This window comes from Artemia franciscana, chromosome 8 (assembly GCF_032884065.1).
Source record: "Artemia franciscana chromosome 8, ASM3288406v1, whole genome shotgun sequence".
NCBI lineage: Eukaryota > Metazoa > Arthropoda > Branchiopoda > Anostraca > Artemiidae > Artemia > Artemia franciscana.
In genome coordinates, this window is record NC_088870.1 from 14,841,498 (window position 1) to 14,865,321 (window position 23,824).

At 33.9% G+C, this 23,824-nt stretch overlaps 2 protein-coding genes across 4 annotated transcripts in view; both read left to right on the top strand.

The window, feature by feature from the left end:
- The window catches only part of LOC136030026 (fasciculation and elongation protein zeta-2-like), an 87,872-nt gene extending 78,177 nt beyond the window's left edge, over nt 1-9,695 (top strand). For all 3 annotated transcript variants that reach the window (XM_065708637.1, XM_065708639.1, XM_065708638.1), the window contains exons 6-7: nt 3,681-3,746; nt 8,099-9,695. In XM_065708637.1, coding sequence (XP_065564709.1) covers nt 3,681-3,746; nt 8,099-8,124 — 92 coding nt within the window. In that variant the 3' untranslated portion in view covers nt 8,125-9,695. The remainder of the gene's footprint in view (nt 1-3,680; nt 3,747-8,098) is intronic.
- A 5,188-nt stretch (nt 9,696-14,883) lies between these two features.
- The window catches only part of LOC136030027 (arginase-1-like), a 38,245-nt gene continuing 29,304 nt past the window's right edge, over nt 14,884-23,824 (top strand). The window contains exons 1-4 of the mRNA XM_065708640.1: nt 14,884-14,953; nt 21,349-21,463; nt 22,567-22,639; nt 23,624-23,733. Of these exons, the coding sequence (XP_065564712.1) occupies nt 21,350-21,463; nt 22,567-22,639; nt 23,624-23,733 (297 nt within the window). The 5' untranslated portion in view covers nt 14,884-14,953; nt 21,349. The remainder of the gene's footprint in view (nt 14,954-21,348; nt 21,464-22,566; nt 22,640-23,623; nt 23,734-23,824) is intronic.

A 23,824-nucleotide genomic window follows, 5' to 3' on the forward strand; every position in this document is an offset into this window, starting at 1 on the left:
AAAATTGGCTGAAAAGTCTTTTTCTTATATCTTAGTTTATATTAAAAACTCATGCTCTTGGATGTTTTGAGGACAATAAAAAGAAGGATTTTTGTGTCCCATTTATGAGGGTAGTATTGTAGCATTGAAATTCTTAACGGCAAAGTGTTAATGTTCGTATAAAATCAAAATAAGGTTTATGTTCACTTGTGACAGTTTATTTTTCTGCCCTTCTGCCTTTTTATGTGTGAACACAAGCCAACTGTTTTGTTATCATTCCATAGCTAAAGATAGTAAACCGATCAGATTTTCCATAGAATTCTCAGGTTGGTTGAAAAGTTCTAAGAAAAATTCTGATTGTCTCAAATTTGCGCTCGCTAAATCTCAGTATTGGTAAAATCTCGTCGTGAATGGACCTTAAGCATTCAGCTTTCTCCATATACCAAATTACATTTTAAATTGCTTCGATATTTTGGGGGTTGAAAATAAGTTCAAAATTATGTCAAAATTTGGGAAAAATAAGAAATATTTTGTATTTTCTTTGCAAGGTTAGACTATTCTCTTAGAGAAATATATAATAAAGTATTAAAACTTTTCGATGCCAGTCATACTTGTATGCTTGTCGTAAAATAGCATTTTTCACAGGGACAGTAAAATGTTAACAAGTTTTTGGTTCGTTTTGCAAACTGTTGTCTGGTAACCATAGTTTAACATAGGTAACCATAGTTTAAGTAAAAAAAAATCCCTTTGCTGGATCTCGGGGAAACCAATCATTATCCGAATATTTTTTTTTTTCTCAGTGAATACTTGGTGATTCTGAGAGCTTGATATAAGATGATTCTCATATTCGTACTTCCAGCTTTCAGTCAACAACTCATATAAGATACTAAGTATTTAGGATTAGGAACATTATTTTACATTAGAATCTCAATGTCAACATGGGATATTAAAAATCAACGTGTTTACTTTATAATGAAAAAAGAAATCACCAATGGAACAGCACAGACACAGAAATAAACATACACTACAAAAAAAAGACATAAGGAGAGAGGAAGACTGAGGTCTTAACCCTACTCATCCATACAATTACATAGGTCAAACAGCATAGCCATACACAATCAACCATAAAGAATAATCCATGGACAGGCAGTCGTGTCGTAAGTAAGCATAAGCTGTCATTTACCAAGTATTAAAAACAATAAAAAAGACCAAAACGAAGTTTTTTCAATTGAAAGTAAGGAGCAACATTAAAACTCAAAACGAACAGAAATTACTACGTATATGAGGGGTTCGCCCCCTAGCTCCATACCTCGCCCTTTATGCTAAGGTTGTTTTTAGTACTTTCAAACGGGCTATTTATTCTAACTACACGACCTTTGTGGTTCAGGGGCCATTCTTAAAGAATTTTAACAAAATTCGAACTTTGGCGTAAAGAGCAAGGTATTGACTAGGGGGCGAACCCCCTCATATACGTAATAATTTCTGCTCGTTTTAAGTTTTAATGTTACATTTTACTGTCAGTTGAAAACATTTGTTTTTTTTATTCAATATGGTAAATAATAATCTGGTAATCTAGTTAATAATATCTAGTATTTAATTTCCTCGGTCATTCTGCATGTCCGTTTATAATCAAAATGAAATGACAATAATAGAAAAATGTGTGTAATGTTGGAATAGGAGACTGTGTAAAAATAAGAAAAAGCTGTTTTTTTAATTAGTGATAATAAAGGTCTGAACTTTTCGGATTTACACTGGGAAGCCTATATGTATGAAAAAAAGAATATAAAAATGAACAGAACACATTACTGACTTAAATCCTATCCTCTTACTAATCACGTCTTATTAAGATGTGGGTTTTTCTTTGTTTCTGTGTTATTGATATTTCTTTTCTTTTCTGTAAATGTATTTGTTTGAATTTGTGTAAGTTGTCCTGTTTTTTCTTCTTTCTTCTTGTTTGTTCCCGTTGATAAAGGATCATGGATGTGAAGGCAAAATATTTAAACCTTTAGATCTATGATAGACTACTTACTAATTTTACTATAAGAATTTAAAATAAAAATTCAAAGATAATTTTGATCCTGATTTAGGAAAAATAATGTCAATGACCTAAAGGGAAAAAAAGATTTGTTGTTCAAAGAGGTGCTTTAATGTCTAATTTTACATTTGCCCTCTTGGACAAGAAACCGTAGAAATATTCGTATGTATAAATTCACAGATCCAAATATTAGTATTAATAAATCTTCATCCCGTTTTCATCATCACCCATGGTCGTCAGTTTCTTTGTAATAGTTTATTCGTATTAATGCAATGTATGTAATAAAGAGTTTTTTTATCGTGTATTTGAATTTTCAATGCGTGTTTGTGTCTTTTTTTCTTTTTGTTATCTTTAGTGATTGCTCGTCTATTGTATCCTTTTTGACGGGCAATAAATGAATAATTATAAAAATTATAATATCTGTTTAAATCGTTGAATTACTAATTATTTTGCGAACTGCTTACATTTAACGACTCTTGATTTCATTTATTAGTCATTTATTAAATTTCAAACCAATTTTGACTAAGAAAAACTGATCTACTGACCGCATTACAGCTCGGGAGTGCCGTGCGGATTAATTGGCATTAGTTTCTTTTTTTTTCATTGTCAATGCGTGTCACAGCGCTACAGATAAATCTCATATCTAAAAACTTTAGAATTAGAATTATTAAAGGAAAATTTTAGTACTCGCTGAAAAGTCTGAAGTTTGATTTAAAAAAATTGACATTCCTCAAGGTGATGAAGAAGCAGGAGGAAAAGAATGCATCTGAGGCGCTGTGTGGCGCTGAAATCGTTTTCAAAAATAAATAATTTTCTGTTGGCAATAGTCTATTCCAACAGAACAAGTTAGTCTATTCAAACGCCTACAAGTTACACAATTTACATAGTTTGTGCCAAACTATAGCTAAACATCGGACAATTACATAATCATGAGGGTAAAGAAGGTGGCAAATTATTTTATTATTGTTAGGATATAATAATTGTTATCATTGGTAATTTATTAAATTAATCAGTTGTTTTTATTCTCAGCTTTGCACAATTTACATAGTTTGTGTCAAACTATAGCTAAACATCAAACAATTACATAATTATGGGGGTAAAGAAGGTGGCACATTATTTTATTATTGTTATGACAGAATAATTGTTATTATTGATAATTTATTTACTAATCAGTTGTTTTTATTTTCAGTTTTGCACAATTTACATAGTTTGTTTGAAACTATAGCTAAACATCAGACAATTACATAATCATGGGGGTAAAGAACGTGGCAAATTATTTTATTATTGTTAGGATATAATAATTGTTATTATTGGTAGTTTATTGATTAATCAGTCGTTTTTATTCTCAGTTTTGCCCAATTTACATAGTTTGTGCCAAACTATAGCTAAACATCAGACAATTACATAATTATGGGGGTAAAGAAAGTGGCACATTATTTTATTATTGTTATGACAGAATAATTGTTATTATTGATAATTTATTTACTATTCAGTTGTTTTTATTTTCAGTTTTGTACAATTTACATAGTTTGTGCCAAACTATAGCTAAACATCAGACAATTACTTAATTATGAAGGTAAAGGTGGCACATTATTGTATTATTGCTAGGATAGAATAATTGTTATTATTGGTAATTTATTGATTAATCAGTTGTTTTTATTTTCAGTTTTGCAAGCAATGAATGAAGATAGTCCAAACGTTCCAAATCTTTTGACTGATTACATTTTAAGAGGTAAAGTTATGTTTTAGTTGGATGCGTTTCATAAAAAACAATTTGAATACATATTTTGTTTAAATAATATTATCTTCATCCTTGAAATGTGAACAAAAACAGCAACGAATTAGATCCATAGTTTGGCAATTACTTGGAAGTCATGAATTTAGTAAATCAAGAATAGCAACAACTCAACCACATTTATTTAAAAGACATGTTGCGCAGTATACATCTCCCTAGAGAGTTGAAACCCAAAAGTGGACTTTTATCAATAAACAACTTTAGCCTAAGGAAGATTTTAATAGGTATCCAGGATACGCCAAAACCAGTTTTAATGTTAAACTACCATAGCTGACAATTATCGTTAATCGGAATAGAGGAAAACGTGTCTTGAGTAAAAGTGAAATTTCTGAAATTATTTTAAAACCAAAAAAGGCATGGGAAAAGGGATGGAGCCAATTGGTAGAGCTTGTGCTCATTGGTTGGATGGAATGAAAATATTTGTTAAAAAAAAATTCACATAAAGTTTGAGTTGCCATCGCTACTACTACTACTACTGCTAACAACTCACTGGAGCACCACGCCGCCTGAGGCCAACACAGCTACGCACGCTCCTCTTATATTCTAATCTATTTAAATCCTCCCTCTTTACACCCTGATAAGAAGTTGTGATTTGCCTCAAATTTTTCCTTAGGACTTAACCTGTCTACCCAATTTGGAGACGAGCTACTTTTCGTTTGGTCTTAGATGGTTGGAATAAAAGGACGATCTTTGGTAATCTGTCATTTTTCAGCCGCAAAAGTGTCCTAGCCCTCTCAATCTTTCTCTCATTATAGCCATAGAAAGTGGGATAGAACCGCAGTTTTCGTACAGCTTACTTTTTGCGGTAAGTCAGCCGGGTACCCAGAACAATTCGTAGACAATTGTTCTGGAAAACATCTGTTAGATCTCCCTTCATATTTCCAACCGCCCTTATTTCAGAACCATACTTGACCACCATCATCACTGTAGCTTTCAATATTCTATTCTTGTTTCGATCTTTGGAATAGGAGTTATCCTCTTATTCTTCCAAACTTTTATCAACTGTGAAAAACACCTTGGGCTTCGGCTGTTCTACTTTTAATATCTTCACTACATTCGCCGTGTTTAGTTATAATAGTACCTTGGTAAGTGAAACCCTATACTTCACGGATCTTCTTGTGACCCAACACAACCTCTTGACCTTCACTTATTCTCAGTCTAAACGACTTAGTCTTCCTGACGTTTATTTTTTAGCCATTTCTTGTCCCTTTAACTTTAAAAACATCCAAAAAATCATTCATTTTGTTAGTATTTTCATGTAGGACCCTCAAATAGTCAGCATAATCTAAATCTAGGAGAGTTTTATTTTCACATTCGATTCCATGCTCTCCCATGGCCTTTGCCGTGTTCTTTTGGACAAACTCCATATAAGTGGAGATAGAACGCCACCCTACGTAACTGCTGATTCAATATGAAATGAGCTACTAACCGCATTCTCTACCTTAACTACTGCAGATTCTCGTACATAGCACTAATCATTTTAATGTATTTATCTGGTATGTCGTTTAAGGATAGGATTTTAAAAACTCCTTTACTACACCATCAGCACCTGGGGCTTTATTTTTCTTTACTATTTTAGTACTGTCTCTAATTCTTTCTCACAAAATAACTCTTCCTTCCTTTCCGAAGTGTCACAAACCTTTTTACTTTTTTACATTTTTTCCTGTAACTTTATGACGGTTTAGCACGTTTTCAGAATGTTCTGTTCATCTCTCTTTAACTCTTTCGTTACCACTAATCATAAATTCATCTCATAAATGTTCAACAATTTTATCCATGCTCTCCACTTCATACCTCCTGAATTCATGTTGTAATGCTCTCTCTACTTTCCTTACTTTCCTCTTATTTTCTTATGATCGAGCCCTCAAATACTTCTTGTACAAGCCCCTCGTCTTTTCTACCAAACTTAAAGCGTTTTCACTAATATCCTTAGCTGCATTTCTAACTTTCCACTATGTGACATCATTTGTTGCTTCATAAATCACTTTCCTAGATTTATTCCATCCGTCTTCTACATTGCCCCAAAAACTTTCCTTTGTTGATCTTCTTTATAATTATGATTTTTTAAATGAGGTTTTTAAATGAAAAGTAAACAGAAAATTTAAAACTTAAAACCAGCATAAATAAGCTCATATAAGACGAACAGAAAATACTGTTAATGAAGAAATGAGGCTTAAAACGAACAGAAATGACTATGAACAGTGAAGTCAAACTTAAAATTAATTTACATCTCCTCAATCAATGGTGGTGTTGCTGTCCCTTGAGCCCACACAAAAAATGCTATTTGATTATTTTTGCTATGTTCTAAAACTAAATCCATTGCTTAACTTGAAATTTTGATTTGGCCAATTGTCTTCAATTAATTTGAAAGGAACTGCTCTAAAAGGATGAAAAATAGTTGTAAAAATAAGTTCTTTTAAACAAAAATTATCGTAAATTGATTGTCACATTTTATATATATATATACTATATATATATATATATATATATATATATATATATATATATATATATATATATATATATATATATATATATATATATATATATATATATCAAGAAATTCACACCGCAAACAAATTTGATGTTGTGACCTCTGCTTAAAATCCTCAAATTTGAACTTTGATGAAAATCAAATAAGACATATAAAATTACACATTGTTTGTTTGTTTTTTACCTAGAATGTTCATTCCATAATCTTAATGATTTGTGATTATTAACATTTAATCATTTTGGATCATTCCCTAAAATATTCCTGAATGATCCCGATTCGAAAGTAACACAACATACCTAAGTTAAGCAAATTTGGATGGTGATGATGACAAGCAGGAGCCCAGATGCCCCTTTTTCGTCCATCTGATCATGTAGCTTGAAAATCTTTTCATGACTGATTTCAAAAAGGAATTGAAAAAATATTATTTTTTGCTAATCAGTTTGAGAGATTAGGCCAAATCCTAAGTGAAGGACGGTTCCCCGTAGTGAACCAATACCATAACAAGTTTAAAAGCCGACGGTTATGATGAAACAAAATGACATCCTTACAAAGCCAAAGGCCTGCTGAAAGGATATACCACGTCATGATAACAAGCGTTTGAGGTCCGAGGATTGAGTGAGTGAAAAGATGCGACTTGGGGTCGATGAAGCCTGTTTTGCTTGCCAAAAGCCGCACGGAGCAGGCGTTTTGCCTAGTCAGAGACTATTTGTCAAATATGTACTTAGTGTTTACTTTTTTCATTTATTTAAAAAAAATCAAACATTATTTGTGAAAAAGGGGAAATGTTGTGTTGGCTGTTCATCGTGGCAAAATTAAATATCGATTGTTAAATATATGTTTTGCTCGTTTATTTAGTAAATTCGTACCGCCACTCCATCCAAAGGAGGTTGGAGATGAAGTATGCAAAATGATTTCTGTTTCATATGGCGAGACTTCAAATTATATCAGTCAGGAGGGTCTTTTCCACTATATTTGTTATCTCTCCTAAAGAATGGGGTTCATAGGTGTGTCTAGCTGAAATTCTATTCATAAGCAAGGGTATAGCTAGACATGTATGACTGGGGATGGAAATTTTCCTGGACTTGCTAGTGGACGCTGCTTAAAGAAAACAAAAACCAACGGTGCACTCGGACATTTCCCCAGATGTGATTTGTGTTGTAGAGTGAAACATGCTTCTGCAACAGCTGAAATGTAAGAGCTCACTTGGGTCGCTCAAAAATAATTCAAAGAATTATTTAGTGAAAGGTCAAATAATTAGAAGTTAATTTGAACACTCTTGATGGAAAACAAAAAGTCTCACATTGCAAGGAGCAACATCAGAATTTTTTTTTTCAGGGAAAGATTAGAAGGGAAAATATCGGATTCTCCTCTCGGCTTTGAACGTGGTGATACGTCGTTCGCAGAGGATTTTCACTATTTATTCCGAATTTTATTGATTTTTACTAATTTTACAGAGCAATATTGACGAAAAACAATGAATCAGATTTAAAGGGAAAAGACTAAAAGTCGTTCTCAGGAATATTTTGAATTAATACATTTCTTCGATTTAGTAGATTCCATCCAAATTCCATGGTTTTCGAACCTTGAAAACAAAGTCCCAGATATGTAGACTAGAAGTGTTGGTTAGAAAGAAATGCTTTTAATAAGTTTTGTTGCCCTTAATTTAATGGAAGTTATATTTAGCTATTTAAGTTAATTAGTTTATTACTCTCAACTATTGTGATCGACTACTTAAGTTCCTAGTTGTAAGTTCTATGATTCAATATAAGTTATATAACAACTTTCTTTTTTCTAGTATTATGCCCAAGTACACCTACATGAAGGAGGAAAAAATGGCCCATCTCGACTCAAGTTATGAAACCCTTTTGACTTTCAGTGACTAGTCGTACGTGAAAGTTTTTATCAGCCTCTAACGAAAAGAAGCACTAAATTTTGTTTTTCATGTTGTGAGTTTTGACGCTTCGTGTATTTTAATTTAATTGTTCAATCGTGTATTTGACTGTGGTAATTCAATAGGCAAGGCTGTATCCAGGGGGGGGATGAAAACCCCATAATGTTTGTCTGGCTCGTATAAATGTAACGAAAATGGATATAAACAAATTTTTGTCGCGTTTTAAAAGTTTTTGCACCCCAGCCCTCCCCCTCCCCCCAAAAAATCCTGGTTACCACTCTGTCAATAGGTATTAACTGATGTTTAACATCAAATCGAGATATTATTCTGCACTCTCCTAATCTGAGCACAATGAACCGATAGAGTGAATCTGTATTTCCTGCTTTATTCTTTCGATATTTTGACGTTTTGTGTTTTCGAAAATGAGCATTCTTTCACTTTTCAGAAATGGGTTAAAAATGTTAGCTTAGCAAAAGTTTGTATATGTGGTCTTGAAGGCCGACAGGCTCGTTGCATTACTTTAGCTTTCCTTGTTATATTTATTGATAGAGCTAAGTACCTTTCTTTCCTTTTTGAAACAATTAAATACACGGGAAATATAAGGATTGAAAGATGCTTATTCAGGTGTAATATCCCCAGGAAGGGTTTTAGCTCTCAAATACCCCCTTCCCTTGTAATTACGCCTATGACTGTATATTTGACTAAACACTTTTAAGCGTTTAATATCGTCTTGTCCAAAATTAAAGAGAATATCTGATGTTTCCCGAAAACGAGGTATCATGTTCGTAGGACTTCTTTTGTAGGTCTTCATCCAGTGTGGGTGTGTTCAGAGAGGGGTATTTAGACCCGTTTTATGGATCATGTATCTGTACCTTGTCTTCTTAAAAAGATGTATGCATGGAAGGGCATAACAAAATTGCCTGATTTTCTATGCTCGAGGATATTCATGTATTCGAATCGATTCATCATAAAAAGTTTGTTTTTTATATTTGAGCCCAAATCACATTCAAATTTTATTTAGTGTGTCTGCTAGAAATATCTTAGAGTGACCATATCGAAAGGTCCGACCTCAAAGTGTATTTTTTGTTTAGCAATTAATTTATTGCAATATAAAATATATGATTGCTTTGCTGGTAACAAATCTGAGAAATGCTCTTACCACCATTTGCTTCAGGAATTTAGTGTTTGCTCTCCTTTTAATGCTTAAAGCTCTTGGGTCGGGTAGGCCCTTTCATTTTGGGCTCGACGATAAGTATTGTGTAGTTGTGAATATTGTGTCATTGTGGACATGAACATGAAAATAAAAATATTTTAATGAATGCTAGAGATCTCAGTTATCTGTGCTTAGGATTAGTAGTTTAGCTAGGGTCATTTTAAAATAAATCTGCAAAAAGGTGCTTTTGATTCGCTGATTAGAAAATAGAAACTAGACATTTTTCTGCCATTGGAAGTGATGTATTTTATTCTACTTAACGAAATAAAACTATTTTTGGTTGTTGAATGATTATGTGTTTTTGTCTAATAATGAGTTCTATATAGATTTTTGGATATAAAAAGTTATAGGAAAGCTCTCACCTAAGAGTGATCTAGAACTGCCCCTCAGGGAGATTCGAAGCATTACCCCCTTGAATTGCACTTTTATTAGATAACCCTCACATTGAAATATTGTCTTTTTTCACAAGTTTGTTTTTTCACCGTATTTTACCCTTTCTTCTAAAAATACGTGCTGTGAAAGCTAGTTGGGGTGGAATGCCATTTCAGAGGATAAGACGTGGTCTTGTACCAGAAGCCAGAATATTGTGTCATCAATGTGTCAATATTGATTACTCTTAAATTAAGCAACATCATGTAATAATTCTTTATTATAATTCATATAATAAATGTAACTTTTTCAGTAAAAGTGTAGTGGTCTTGAATTGTCTCTTCATAATTTTGAATTGTTGGTTGAAGCTGAGAAGTCCCCTTTACAACTAAAAAAAAGTACAAAATATTTGTTAATCGTTGATTTGGACTTCTTAATATTTGCGTTTCATGGATTTTGAAGAAACGGATGAGCTGGGCTTGAACTGTCCACAATAGTCCTTAAAAACACTTTACATGCAATAATTACTTGAAAAAAAAACAGATAATTTATCTCGTTCAACTACAGCAGTTTTGCTAGATGAACATTTTTATGAAGTTTAACATGTTTTGTAAATTAGTGGGGAAAAATATACAAGTTAATCATTACGCACAGTTTTGCTAGATAAACATTTTTATGAAGTTTGACATCTTTTGTAAATTAGTGGGGAAAAAAATATATAATTTAATCATTACGCATATTATCTATTGATATTATATTCAGGTTTATCCTAATTCTAATGGAGCTGGGGCCTCCTGGAACTCCGCTGCTTACTTTAAAGTTTAGCTTTTTTGTTTAATTATACTTTGTGAAAAGGGTGTACTTAGGTATTTTCTTTGTCAATACGATCTTGAATTTCATTCTATCATTATTATCAAGATTGTACTCCTTTGAGGGATTGTCAACTCTTTTTTTCTAGAACTATGAACATTTTCTTACATTGGTAACGTTTGATGAGAAAATCAAAGGTTTGCGTATTTAGAATCCGTTCAAAAGCTGAATTATGTAGATCCATATTTGATAGAAAAATTTTTTTTTTAGAGTATTTGTTAGCGTTGACAAGGACAGCTCTTTACTTACAGTTTGTTGGTATGAAATATTGTTGAATCCAAATCTTTCTTGTGTCTTTTTCTTTTGAAAATAAAGCTTGATGAGATAATTATAAAATTTTACATATTTCAAATCTATATAAAAAAGTGTATTCTTTGATGCATAGTTTGTAAGCAAAATTTAATTTATTTTTACAGTTTCAGTTTAAATTGGCAATGGTTAAAAGTGAGGTTGACAGCACTAGGCTTCTGAGTTCACACTATTGACGCTAATCTATGTTGCATAGCCCTTCAGCCAGTACAATGTTTGAGGAGGGGGACTAGGCATCCTTTTCTTTCCCACACCCTTCCCGTTTACCTTTCCCATATTCCTCCGGAGACTCATTTAGAGCTGGATCGACTCCGGCTAAGCTTAAGGAGTCAAGTCACTGGCTCCTTTCCCAAAACAAAGAATAGGAATACCAGGACTCGAACCCTAGTCGTGAAGGACGTAAGATTACAATGCTGTTGCGCTGACCACTCAGACAGCTCAATAATGACAATTGTTGCTCTTAGTCAACATGTTATTACTAACTCCATTTTTGTCTTGCTACAAATTCTTAGCACGAGTTATTTTGTCAAGGAGGATATCAACGCGACCACCATACCTGACGAAGCGGCAATAATCTGAGAAATGTGATTTGTGTAACCAAGGAGAGACACGACTCGTCTATCTTCCTTTCTTTGCTTTCTAGTGCTATTTATTTCGTGTCATTTTACGTACACCATCTACCACCCAGGTGTTTTAAGACTGCTACGAACCAGCCTGGTTAGAAAGTAGCACTTTCGTTTCTGAATTTGCAGATCAGTTGGGAAAGTATTCAGCTTTTTTCGATTAAGTTTGCACAAAATTATGATTTTCGTTTCGAGTGGCGTCGATTCACAAAAACTTGGGGGGGGGAATTTTTTTAAACCTGGGGGGGTACATGCTTTAGGGTAATCGATTGTTAATTCATTGCATAGCTCAACACAGAATATGATGTTGATTTTATTTACACTAAGATGTATTTTATTCAACGTAGAATTTTCATGAACGGTTTTAAAAATGTCATTAGAACCAGTAGCTACTGATGTTTTGTACTGGTTTAATTTGAATAACTTGGATTATCTTTGACAGTGATGACAACTCAAACTGAGTAGCGGAAAAATTGGTCGGTTTTTTACTGAACAATTTGAAAATGTGACAATCATTCCCGAAGGTGGAAAAACAGACCGTCTCTGACCAAAATGAGTGCCTATAACCTGTCCAAGCCCAAGCTAAACGCCTGATACGATTTCGCAAAACACAGGGGGGAACCTCCCTCTTTGGGCCATCCTTGACATGGAAGGCTTAAAACTCCTTTAAAAAAATAGGAGACCAAAGACAGCCTCGTGTGATTTTTTTGCAAAACTGTAGGGAGATGAAGCTTGTAATAGGACACTAAAGTCTAAAAATAGAGCATCGTATACACTTAGGACGATGTAATAAGAGGGAATCGCATTCTTAACAGCTGACCCGGAAGAAACTGAACCACTTGCTTCAACATATTTAAATGACTCACGAGAAATTAGCTCTCTGCCAGCTTCTTGCATTTACCCTGTTATTCGAGAGAGCCTGCTTTTTTTAAATTTCAAGGGAGACTGGGTAAAAATATAGCTGTCGATGAAATTTAACCCTTCAAAGCCACTGACGCTGATCGGGTATATACTGTAATGCTCCATAAGGTAAAAGATGAGATAGGAACCCATTATATTAGAATGGCTCACATTACGGCTACGTTCCCCGTACGTGGCTAAGAACCATTGGTATCTTCATGATTAAGCCTGGGAAAGAGGATTTTTGAAAGTCTGGTCTCGTAGAACGGTTATTTTAACATTCACTCAACTTGAGGTGATGGAACGATTGATTCATTGGTATCTGGGGACTAGCCCAGATACCGAGAACGTGATATCAAAATATGATATGGGATTTAAATCAATAAGATCTATAGAAGCAGCAATCCATCAATTAGTGAGGCAGGCGAGCAAGCTTTGGTGTGTAAGGTATATGCGTTAAATGTATTTCTTGCCATAAAGGAAAACTTGAAAATGCAGTTTTTGAATCCAAAAAGATGGAGAAATAGAAATTAAACAGATCTAGCTAAAAATAACTCCCAGATGCTCAGGAATTCATAGACAGTCATGATTTTTAGATGATCAAGAAACAAAATAAATAAAAAAGGCTGTACTCCAGAAAGAAGAGGTTCCCCTTGTATGTCGAGCCTTGCCATGATTTAGGTTTTCGATGTTGCTAATGCAACATTTCAGATATACCAAGTCATATCCTAATGACCTAGTATCTGCACTGAGAGGCAAATGCTTGAGAGTCTTGTTTGAATTGGCACAAAATATATAGAACGAAGTCAAAAGTGGGTCGCAAAATCATACACTCCGACTAGCACCTGAAAAGAGTGACACAGCAGTTTTCTTACAAAAGCAAAACAGGAAATCCCTTTTCGGTCTTAAAGTGCATGATTGATCTATGTCTCTGAATAAAACAAGTTAAACGCATAAAGAAGAGAAATGGCTATCAATTGAGCTGGAAGCTCACTAAATTGATAAAGCGGGGAAAATCAACGTTTTCCTAGTTCAGTCTCATTATACAGAGCTCTTCTATAAATGAGAATATTAGCTTATAAAATCAGCAATAAAACCGATGCTTCCATAAGGAGTAGTGGTTTGGGCTGAATCCACTCGAATTATGAGCCATGAGACCACCTTAATCTGTGTATAAAGGAATCTAAAACTAATGAAAATATCAACACACAAGGGAATGGCTATAGTGCTCATTTTGGGCTTCAATCTATAAGATTATTTTTAGAAAGAAGCCAATTAGATAATAATTTATCACCTGGGAGAGTTTGTTACACTTTTTCAGGCTGAAATATTTGGAATGGAGCAGGCCGCTATGAGACTGGCCAAATATAAGCTATGGGAATAGATATTCATATCCTAATTGACCAATTATTCTTGAAGGCTCTACAGAATATAAAGAGCCGGCAAAAAAGTGAATTATATTGCCATAAGGATTTTAATAGTTTAGCATCAAACAAAATCGAACTATCCTGACGTGAAGATTAGCGGTCGAGAAAGGGAACGAGATATTGCAATGATAGTTGGAAATGAATATTTAGAGGATTCATCTATTTTTTGGTGACATCTTACAAAAATAACGTGAAAATTAAGGAATAGTGGATAAAAAGCAATTTGTCTTGTTGCATAGTTTGTGTGCTTTGCTGAACATAAGGGTATGTGTCAAAAGGAATTTTCAAGAGCTTAACAACAACTGAAGCGGTACAGGACTTAATGCAATCCAAGAAGGATATTCGTCATGCAAGCAACAATCTACTGTCTTGTAATATGTCAAGAGAGCTTCATGTAGCTTATAACAATTCAAGAAAAATATCAATTCATGGAATAAATTGAAAGACAGGAAAGACAAAGAGAAGGAAAGACAAATAAAATCATGTAGAGAAAGGGGAAGATATTTTTTGTTTACTAAGGTTTTGCCCAAGGTGGACTGAAAAGCAAATATATAGTTACCAAGTCGTCCAAAATTAAATGTGCCAGCAACTAAGGAGTTCAACGGTGGTGGGTAACTTGACTAGAGTGTAGTAAACAATATTCTGGCTACAGTTCGGTCAAACTTCTAAGCAGTAAAAGCTAATAAATGCAAATTTCAGTAGAGTATTAACTTTTTTTGTATAAAATCATTGAAATTTATAATCCAACCTATTATCTAAAGGTATATTTAAATAGGGAGCCCTCCTGACTTTTTAATTCAAATACATTTATAACAAGGGCACTGTTTAAATGTTCAATAGGCATAAAAATTATAGCAATTTCTAAAAGAAGTGAGAATAATCAAAAGATTTTAGCAGGCCGCCAATTAGGGGGGGAGGGTGCTTCCTCCCTCCCCTAGACGTCGAAAAATACTTTCTCTAAATCAGCGAGACTGGCTAACTGTCTTTGGCACTATTTTCAAATTAGAAGCGTGCTGGTTCAAGCAAGATCTAGTAGACTAAGGAAAAGGTTAATCACTTCCATTTCTTCTCCCTCTAGAGGGCCCTAAAATTTTCCTACATGACAGTTTTATACCAATTGAAATTGACAAAACATCATTTTATCTTAATTATCAGTTACCAGTTGCTTTTTCTCTGCCTTTAGTTCTGAAAATGCAATTCCTGTTATTTGAGTAGAATTCTGAGCCATATCAATGTTTTATTTCTTGAAAATTTAGGAAATGTATTTGAATATCTTGTAAACCTTATAAATTGGGATTGAACAAAGTTGTCCAGCTGAAAACAATTTTTTTGTACTTCATTCAAGCAGAAGATCTATTTTGCAAGGTTTCACTTTTATAACACACATGTTTTTAAAGGTCAACAAAGGTTAGGACCCTCTAGAGGGAGAGGGAGTAGAGGTGGGTACATTAAAGTACCTTCTTAGGACATACTTTAGCCTGTAGACCCATCCCTGAAAGTATCATTTCCTAACCTAACCCCTTTCCAAAATAGCAAGAAGTCTTTTAACTAGAAATTTACCCCCAGAGTATGTTTTTGACCCTGAATAACACCTAGGACTAGGCTAACCCTTTTCCAAGATGCTGAAAAGTGTCTAAACTAAAATCTGGTAAAAGTCTAGATTAGCTACTTTTTGCTATCTTGGAAAGAGGCTAGGTTTGGAAAATGAAACTTTAAGGGATGGATCTACAGACTAAAATATTCCCTGGGAGAGTATTTTGAAGTAAGACCTACCTTCCTCCACTCCTCCCTCTAGAGGGCCCTGGATACTTATGTGTATAATACACACTCAAAAGGGAAGTTTGGTGAATGCTAATGAAATGGTACAAAATACAGTGAAAATATAATTGTCAAATAACAAAATTATAGAAACTACCACAAAGAATTTTGGAAAGGGGGCTGCCCAGAGAGCTTTATAGCCTATTAAATAGGCTACATAACCAAACCAAAATACCAACCAAATATTTAATGAAAATATAAGTAAAATGTATTTTCCCACTGATCTGAAGCTAATTGTCTGGTATAAACACTGTGAAAACTAGGTTATGTATCATGTTTGTGATGCAAGTTCTATATATACCTTTGATGATAATTAAAAACCTTTGTGTTTATTTAAAAGTGAAACCTTGAAGAATAGATCATCTGCTTAAACAAAGTACAATAAAAGTGTTTTCAGCTTCACAACTTTGCTCATTCCCAATTTGTGATGTTTTAAAGATTTGCAAATACATTTCCCAAATAAATACAAACCAATTGATATGGCTTAAAATTTTGCTCAAATAACAGGAATTGCATTTCAAAAACTAAAACCAGAGAAAAAAAAAAACAACAACAGAAAACTGAAAATTAATAGTCAGAAATCTAAGATTTTCTAAGACTTTGACATCAGAAGAGAGTTAACATAGAAGCTTGATGATACCTTCCCAGAGTATGTTTTGCCTCTGGATTCAATACTGGAAGTTTCAATTTTTACCTAACCCCTTTTCAAGATGGCAAAAAGTTGCTAAACTAAAATTTTACCAAAAATTGTTAGAATACTTCATAATAGGCTAGGGTAAAAGACCAGTATCCAATTGAGCAAAATTATGTAAAACTCAAACCCTCACATTTTGTTACTGAAAAGAAATTATTAAAAATTGTATTTTAAATTCAAGCTATGAAACTAATATGGGTATTATTAAAATTATGTTAGATCAAACAGTTGAAATTATTAGTTTATGGACTTACCCAGAATTTTTTTTTTTTTAGAAATACCAATTATCTTATTTTGATGTATATATACTTTCAGTTTTTTCCACATATGAACACAAGGCTGATGGTCTTCTGATTCTAAAACTGTAACTTTTATTTCTTGATTTTTAAATCACAAATACAAAATATATATTTTTTTTTTAAAAGAGAGACCAGATGTTGCTTACTAAGTTTCAGTAGCAGATTTCAACAAATGTTGGATCATCTACAAATTTCCATCTGTTGAGAAATTCCTTAGCAAGGCTATTTATTGTAAGAAAAAAAGGAGAGTACCTTGGGGCACTCCATTGTGGACAGGGAGGGGGCTGGAGTAATGATTCTGATATTTACTACCTGTGATCTGTTTTATAAAATGGAGACAACCTTAAACAATTCTTTGACCTTGCTCTTGTAGTAGGATTAGGCAGATTTATGTATTTCCTATTTAATTGTTTTTCTTAGTTTATTAGATTCATTCAATTTACCATTTCTGAAAAGATTCAATTTTTTTTTTAATTAGCAATTTTATGAGTTGATTAATGAATGGTTTGTCACTGGAGCACTTTTTAAATCTTTTTCTGGGAGAGAAATTAGATATTTGTCATTTAGTTTGTTGTGGAAAGTAGTGATTTTTTCATAAAGATCATACAAACTATAAATATTAGATTACACCTTAGTACTCAGCCACATTCCAAAAGAAATAAGGCCAGCATTCTGAAGAGTGCAGAAAGAGCTATAAGTTACTAAGAATGTATGCTTAAAATTAAAAGAGGGGGACAGGAGGAGGGAAAATGATAACTCCCACCCAATGGAGGCAAAGCTGATGGCAGACTGTAAGAATTATTCAGATTAGTTAGAATGAAATCTAGAGAGGTGTAGGTAGAGCTCTAGAATAGCAGCTCTCCAGAAGGAGACATGCTAGACCTAGAAAAAAAGAGACATTTTTAGCCTTCTGATTTTGTGTCTATTTTTATGTTTGGTGTGTTTTTGAAAAGTCAACCCCCCTCCTTATGGTTTAATATAGCCAAAGACTGTATAAATACTAACAAAAAAAAAACAATAAAATCCTTACTTTATAATATACAGCAAAAATGAGGTAAATTTATACATATTCATATAATCTAGGCCTAGCTGGGAAGAAAGTGAATTTTCCAAATCCAATAATTGTTTGTGGTGCAGATTCCATTTTGAGCCCTTAACAGTACCCCAAAAGGTAACTTATTGCCTTGTCTGCAGTTTTAGACTACAATAGAAAGTTAAAAACTAATTAAATATAAAGGTAAACTTTTAAATATGGCCATACAAAAATATTTATGATCTTTCAGTTCCCTATTAACACATAGAAATAAAAAGAAAAACAATAACGCATCAGTACTACCCATGCAAAAATGTTATTTTTCTTTTATTCAGTAATGGTATACTTTTTGTTTTGCTGTGATACCTTTTTTGAGATGTTTCAGGCTCTTGAAAAATCAATATAAATTTGTTTTCAAAATAACATTTTACTGTCATGACAAATGAAAATAATAATAACCATTCCTGAATCAGCTGCAAATGGCATTTTTTTGGCTTGGTCTTAAGGGCTCAAAATGGAATTTGCCCCTGGAGCAATTATTAAATTTTAAAAGAGCACAACAAAAGGTAGCAAGTGATTTGTTCACTTTATTCATAGCTAAATTATATGAATATGTATAAATTTACCAAGTATAAATTTGTCATATATTTTTTTTCTATTTTGAAATATTAAGTTATTTTTCAATAATCACCTAAATTCCTATTATGCAGGTGTGAAAGGGAGGTTCCTTGTAACATGCCTGCCAGTAATGATTTCAGAGTTTTGTTGATGACTCTGAGGTGTCCCAGTGTAGATGCCATCCCCTGTGCTCCCTGTCCACACCACACTTAAATGACTCCAGGGCTTGAGACTGGATGGTTTGGCCAAACTGTTTGGTGAGGAGTCAAGGATTCTACAAACTGTTGTCAATGTTTTGAATACAATATGTAAAATCATTGTACAAGTTGGTGAAACTGCTGTGCTTACTACTGATTTTAGTATATGTTATATCATTATATTATCCTCTTTATTTTGACCAAATAGAAAATTCTGGTACCATCTGTAAAATCAGATCAGGAGTTGGTAATACTGCTATGTTTATCAACTAATTTTCAGATTTCTATAGATGAAATGTCAATATTTCCATGGTGTTTATTTAACCAAACAATTTTTTAGGCAGATTTGGAAAAACCATGGCACTGCACCATTCACCTACCTACTCATTTCTTGTACCAAGTGCTCAAAAACGTTGGGGGCGGGTGTCCCCCTCTTGGGGGTCCAGAAGGCGTTTGAAAGGCGTCTTGCAAGGTTGCACTGCTGCACCTGAGCTCTTCAACTGCATCATAGACAACATTATGACCAGCACAACAAATTGCCTTCAGTTTGGAGACCAGCTACTCTTTGATGCTGACTTCACTAACAACATAGTGTTGTTTGCAGACACTGTCAAAAAGGTGACCAAAACTCTCCAGGTGCTCTCAGAAGAAGCCTCACAAGTTGGACTGAAGATCAACTGGCAGAAAACCAAAGTTGTGGTCCTTGAACCTCCCACATCCCATTGTACTGTGAAGGAAGTCAACATTGGGAGCAACTAAGTAGATGTGGTTTAGGACTTCACTTGCATGGGATCTGTTCTGTCAATGGATGGCTCAATTACAAAGCAGCTTACATCTCAAATAGCCAAAGCATTGACAATTGTTGGGAGGCTGAGCAGCCTCTGGCAATAGCCAAACATAAGTTGCAAAACCAAAATGTGCGTTACAATGCGTCAGTCAGCACTCTGCTGCTGTATGTTGCTGAGACATGGCCAGCTACAAAATCTATCTTTAGTGTCCTCAATGTTGCATAGACAAAGCATCTTTGAAGGATCAGGACTTTACTGGACTTACTTCATTAGCAACCAAACCCTCCTGTCACACACGGCACAAACTCCCTTCTCAATATAGCTTTCTCAGCATATTATTTAGTGTTATGACCACCTCGTTTGTATGTCGCACAATGCCCCAGCATGGCTTGCCTTCGACTTTCACCCTACCCTGCATGGATGGAAGCAGCCCAGAGGACGCCCCCTCACCAGGAGGAAAGACAAAGTCAATGAATTCCTTGCCAAGTCCCATATCCCAGTGGAAGAAGCTGTAAGCCTGGCAAGCAATAGCTCAACCCGAAGGTGCCTGATCTTGTTGTTCTCTATACTGAAACCTAAACAGGAGCCTTAAGTCAAGTAAGTCCCCCCTCTCCCCTTATGTGACAGCCATGGGTGGAGACCTTGACTTTTTGGCATTGTACTGTAGCCACTTTTCTGACCTGTTTGCTAGGCTATCCAGGTGTTCCTGTTGATAGGTTCGTGCTTCAGCAGTATTGGCCATCCCTGCAAGCTTGGACTCATCTGAATAGAATGCTGTATTATTTTTTGTGTAATCAGGGGCATCACATATATAAATGTTGAATAAAGTTGGGCCAAGACAAGTGCCCAGAGGTACTCCACTCTTCACTGATTGTGGATAGGAGTAAACTAGTGAGTCATCAAAAGTATAGATAAGAACAACCTGTGTTCTGTCTGTCAGAAAGGCTATGACCCATTCAAAAACTTCTTTTATTAATTGCTGGCATTCTAGTTTTAGTTTCAGTCTGCAACAAGGGACCTTTGGAAATGCCTTTGTCTGGTCAAGTAGAAAAGTATCAACTGGAATCCGCTTATCAATGAGTTTTGTAATGTCATCTGTTGTTGGCTGTCAGATGATTTATGATGGCATCATTTACCATACCTTCCATAATTATAGAGGCAACAGAAGTCAAACCGATAGGTCTGTAGTTTCTGGCATCTGTACACTTTTTCTTCTTTGAGTACAGGAAGCACATTAGCAGATCTCCAATTTTTGGGGGTGTTACTGTTATTTCAAAATGTTGGGTAATGGGGAGGCTATCTGGTTTGCCATTTCTTTCAGGAGTCGTGGATGGATTCTATCAGGACCCTTGCTTTAGTCATATCAATCTTGATAACCATTTACTGCTCTCTTCCTCAGTGAATGACGTCTTAGGCATGGGGGAGAGGTAATAACATGCTTAGAGGATGGATTTGGAAGTTACTGATTGTCCTCACAAAATTTGCTGAAAAAGATTTATTAAGTTCATTTGCTATTCCAGTTGGGGGTGTTATAGCGTCCCCACTTGGTAAGATAATCTCTGGTATGAGGCATCTGCCTGGTTTGCTGGAGAATTCATATCTCCTGAAGGCTTTTGGACTGTCTTTGCTATGCTTAGCCAGTTTATCTTCATACCCAGTGAAGGTAGATCTGACCAATGTTGTCAATTGATTTCTTTCTAGTTTATGCTTGGTGAAATCCTCTTCTGTTGGATTTTCTTGCATTTAGCCCATATATTTTTATTTTTTGCTCTCCTGAGTTTTAGGGGATTATAAAGTAAGGGCCACCTTAATTAGGATTTATAATCTGGACTCACTCTATATTTCCGTATAAAAGTATGTTCTAAAGTATTTTTGAAAATGGGTACTGAAGTAGATTTTTTTTTGTCCTAGGACACTATGAATAAGGGGTTGTAAATGTAAACATTTATGGTTGTATTAATTTGTGTAGTTATACTTATTGTCATTTATATTTCAGGATGAATTTATGTAAAATAATAATGACAGTCTCAAAATCATCTCCTTACTTGGGCCTCATTCTTACAAAACATCTTCATATTGGTGTTGTTGGTGCTGCATTTGAAAAAGGACAGGTGAACTTTTAATCTTTGTTTCTCTTTTATACTGTAAAAATAACTGAATCTTTGTTGTTGAGCCTATACCATTTAATATAGCAAATATGACATTTTAATTAGGGAATCGTTACTGATGTTAGTTCTTGCTTCTTCAGCCTTTATCTTTTCTTCAAATTGACCACTCATGTTTAGAAATTGCTTTTCTCATTATTTCAAATAGTGAATAAGATTTTGTAAAGATTTCATTTTAGCAGTGAATATTGACTTCATTTTAAGTTAATTATATTTTAGCTGCATTTTTTTTTATTTATGAAGGGTTTGTGCTGATGCGCAGTACAAATCTAAGCTTGCAAAGTTTGTGTTTGATAAAAATTTTAATACATATTCTAGGGTTAGCCACATTCATAACTACACAATTTCTCTGTGCAGTTTCTGTAATGACAATATTTTGCAATGAATTTGGCTGATAAAACTTATTATTTTGTTAAACAAGCAGTTAAACCAGGGATTTAGAAAGATTAAATTTAAATAGAGGTTTCTTAGATAGTTGTTTTGTTAAGAAGAGGACAAGTAGTTTTATATCTAAGTGTTGAGCAATATAACTAGGATAATGGGGGGATTGCCTGTGAGACTAAGGGATGAAGTCAGGGCTCAAAAGGAGAATACAATTTTTGTTTCTTATTTAGAGAAGAGTTTGCCTTTTATTTATACATGGTGTCTTGGCCTTAGACATGAGGACTTACCCATCAGAACCCACAATAATACCAATTAGTTCTTCAAATTACAGCCCTTGCTTCTTCTTGCCATTCTTCTTTACATTTCTTTTGTGCCCTTCATACTATTAGGCATTACTATGGTGTTTTGACTATATTTTGACCCTCCTATAGTTGTTTTACAGACTTGTGTCGTTTGTACGTTTAATAGAATCTGTTTGTTATTTTTAGCAACATTAATAAATGTCTATCCATTCTTTGATAAAAAAGAGACGCATTGACGAGGAGAATCGCTGATTCTGATATTAAGGGACACCTGTCCCTTCTGAAAAAGTTGTGACCTGAAAATGCATTTATAAAAGTTACTTCCTTCAGGCTGCCATTTAATAATTCTATACTATTTTTCAGTCTAAAAAGGGAACATCATTGGGCCCAAAAGTAATTCGAGATTCGTCTGTGTTAAAGAACTTGAAGGATTTAGGTAAGTGATTAAAATTGACAAGATCAAATAGGCTTACAAATTGGATTTTCTTATGTCTTCTATTACCAATGAATTCTACTTACATAAGAATTTATTTGGAGGGGGACTAACTGGAAGTAACGGAAAATTGTGGGAGTTACAAGAGACTGGCAGACACTCAAGTTTTTGCTTTTTGGGGTAAATAACAATTACATTATTAATATTTGACATGCATAGCCAATTTCTTTTTCAATAGATTTATGAAATAGAATTATTTTAAAGTAAGCATACCCAAAATTAAATTTCGTCTTTGCCTTAAAAAATGGCGCAGAAAAAGCTGAAACAGTAAGTACAGTAATGAGATGGAATAATATATATATATTTTTAGATTTCTCATGTCATCAAAAATTTCCTATGCTCGGTACTTGAGTACCTTGTGCGGGAGCTCTATGTTTTAATTTTTGTTTTTCATGTATGATTCATTGTGATTGCAGGATGTTTCTGAGGAGGGAGATAGGGTACAATGTCTAATCGCTTTGCAAAAAGAAAGCTATAATTTTTTAGGGTTAGGTCTTTGCCGAAAGTAAGCAATTAGAAAGGAATTTTTACTTGATTTAAAGTGGATGTTGGTTCAAATTTAAAACTTTCTTGAATTAATTTAACGGCAAACTAAATGCTATTCTAGTTCTAAGCTCTTACAGGTGATATATTTGAATCTTGCTAATCTGAGACACACATGATTGAATTTTGTGGACACCACAACTCTGCCTCTTTTAATGCTCATTAGACGAATTAGAATATGCTCTCTGACTTTGTGTTCAGTCATTTACCATTGCAAAAATTAGTCCCTTCTTTACGTGTTGTCACTGTTTATTCCTTATTACTTTTTTTTCATTTCATACTTTCTGATAAGTTAAGAATGTCCATAAGGACTTTTAAATGAAGCATTTCTTGTTATCATGTTTTATTGTCCCTGTTGCTATTGTATTTTCTTATATGTTCTAGGACATCAAATTGAGGATTTTGGAGACCTTACTGAAAGTAATGTACAAATTGACAAAGTTAATCATTTTAAAGTTAAAAATTGGCATGAGGTAGCATCGTATAACAAGTCCGTAAGTGTAAATTGTACCTTACCATAATTGTACTTGTATTTAAATATAACTGATCATAGGAAGAGGGAAGGTGAAGAAGGACAAAAATTTT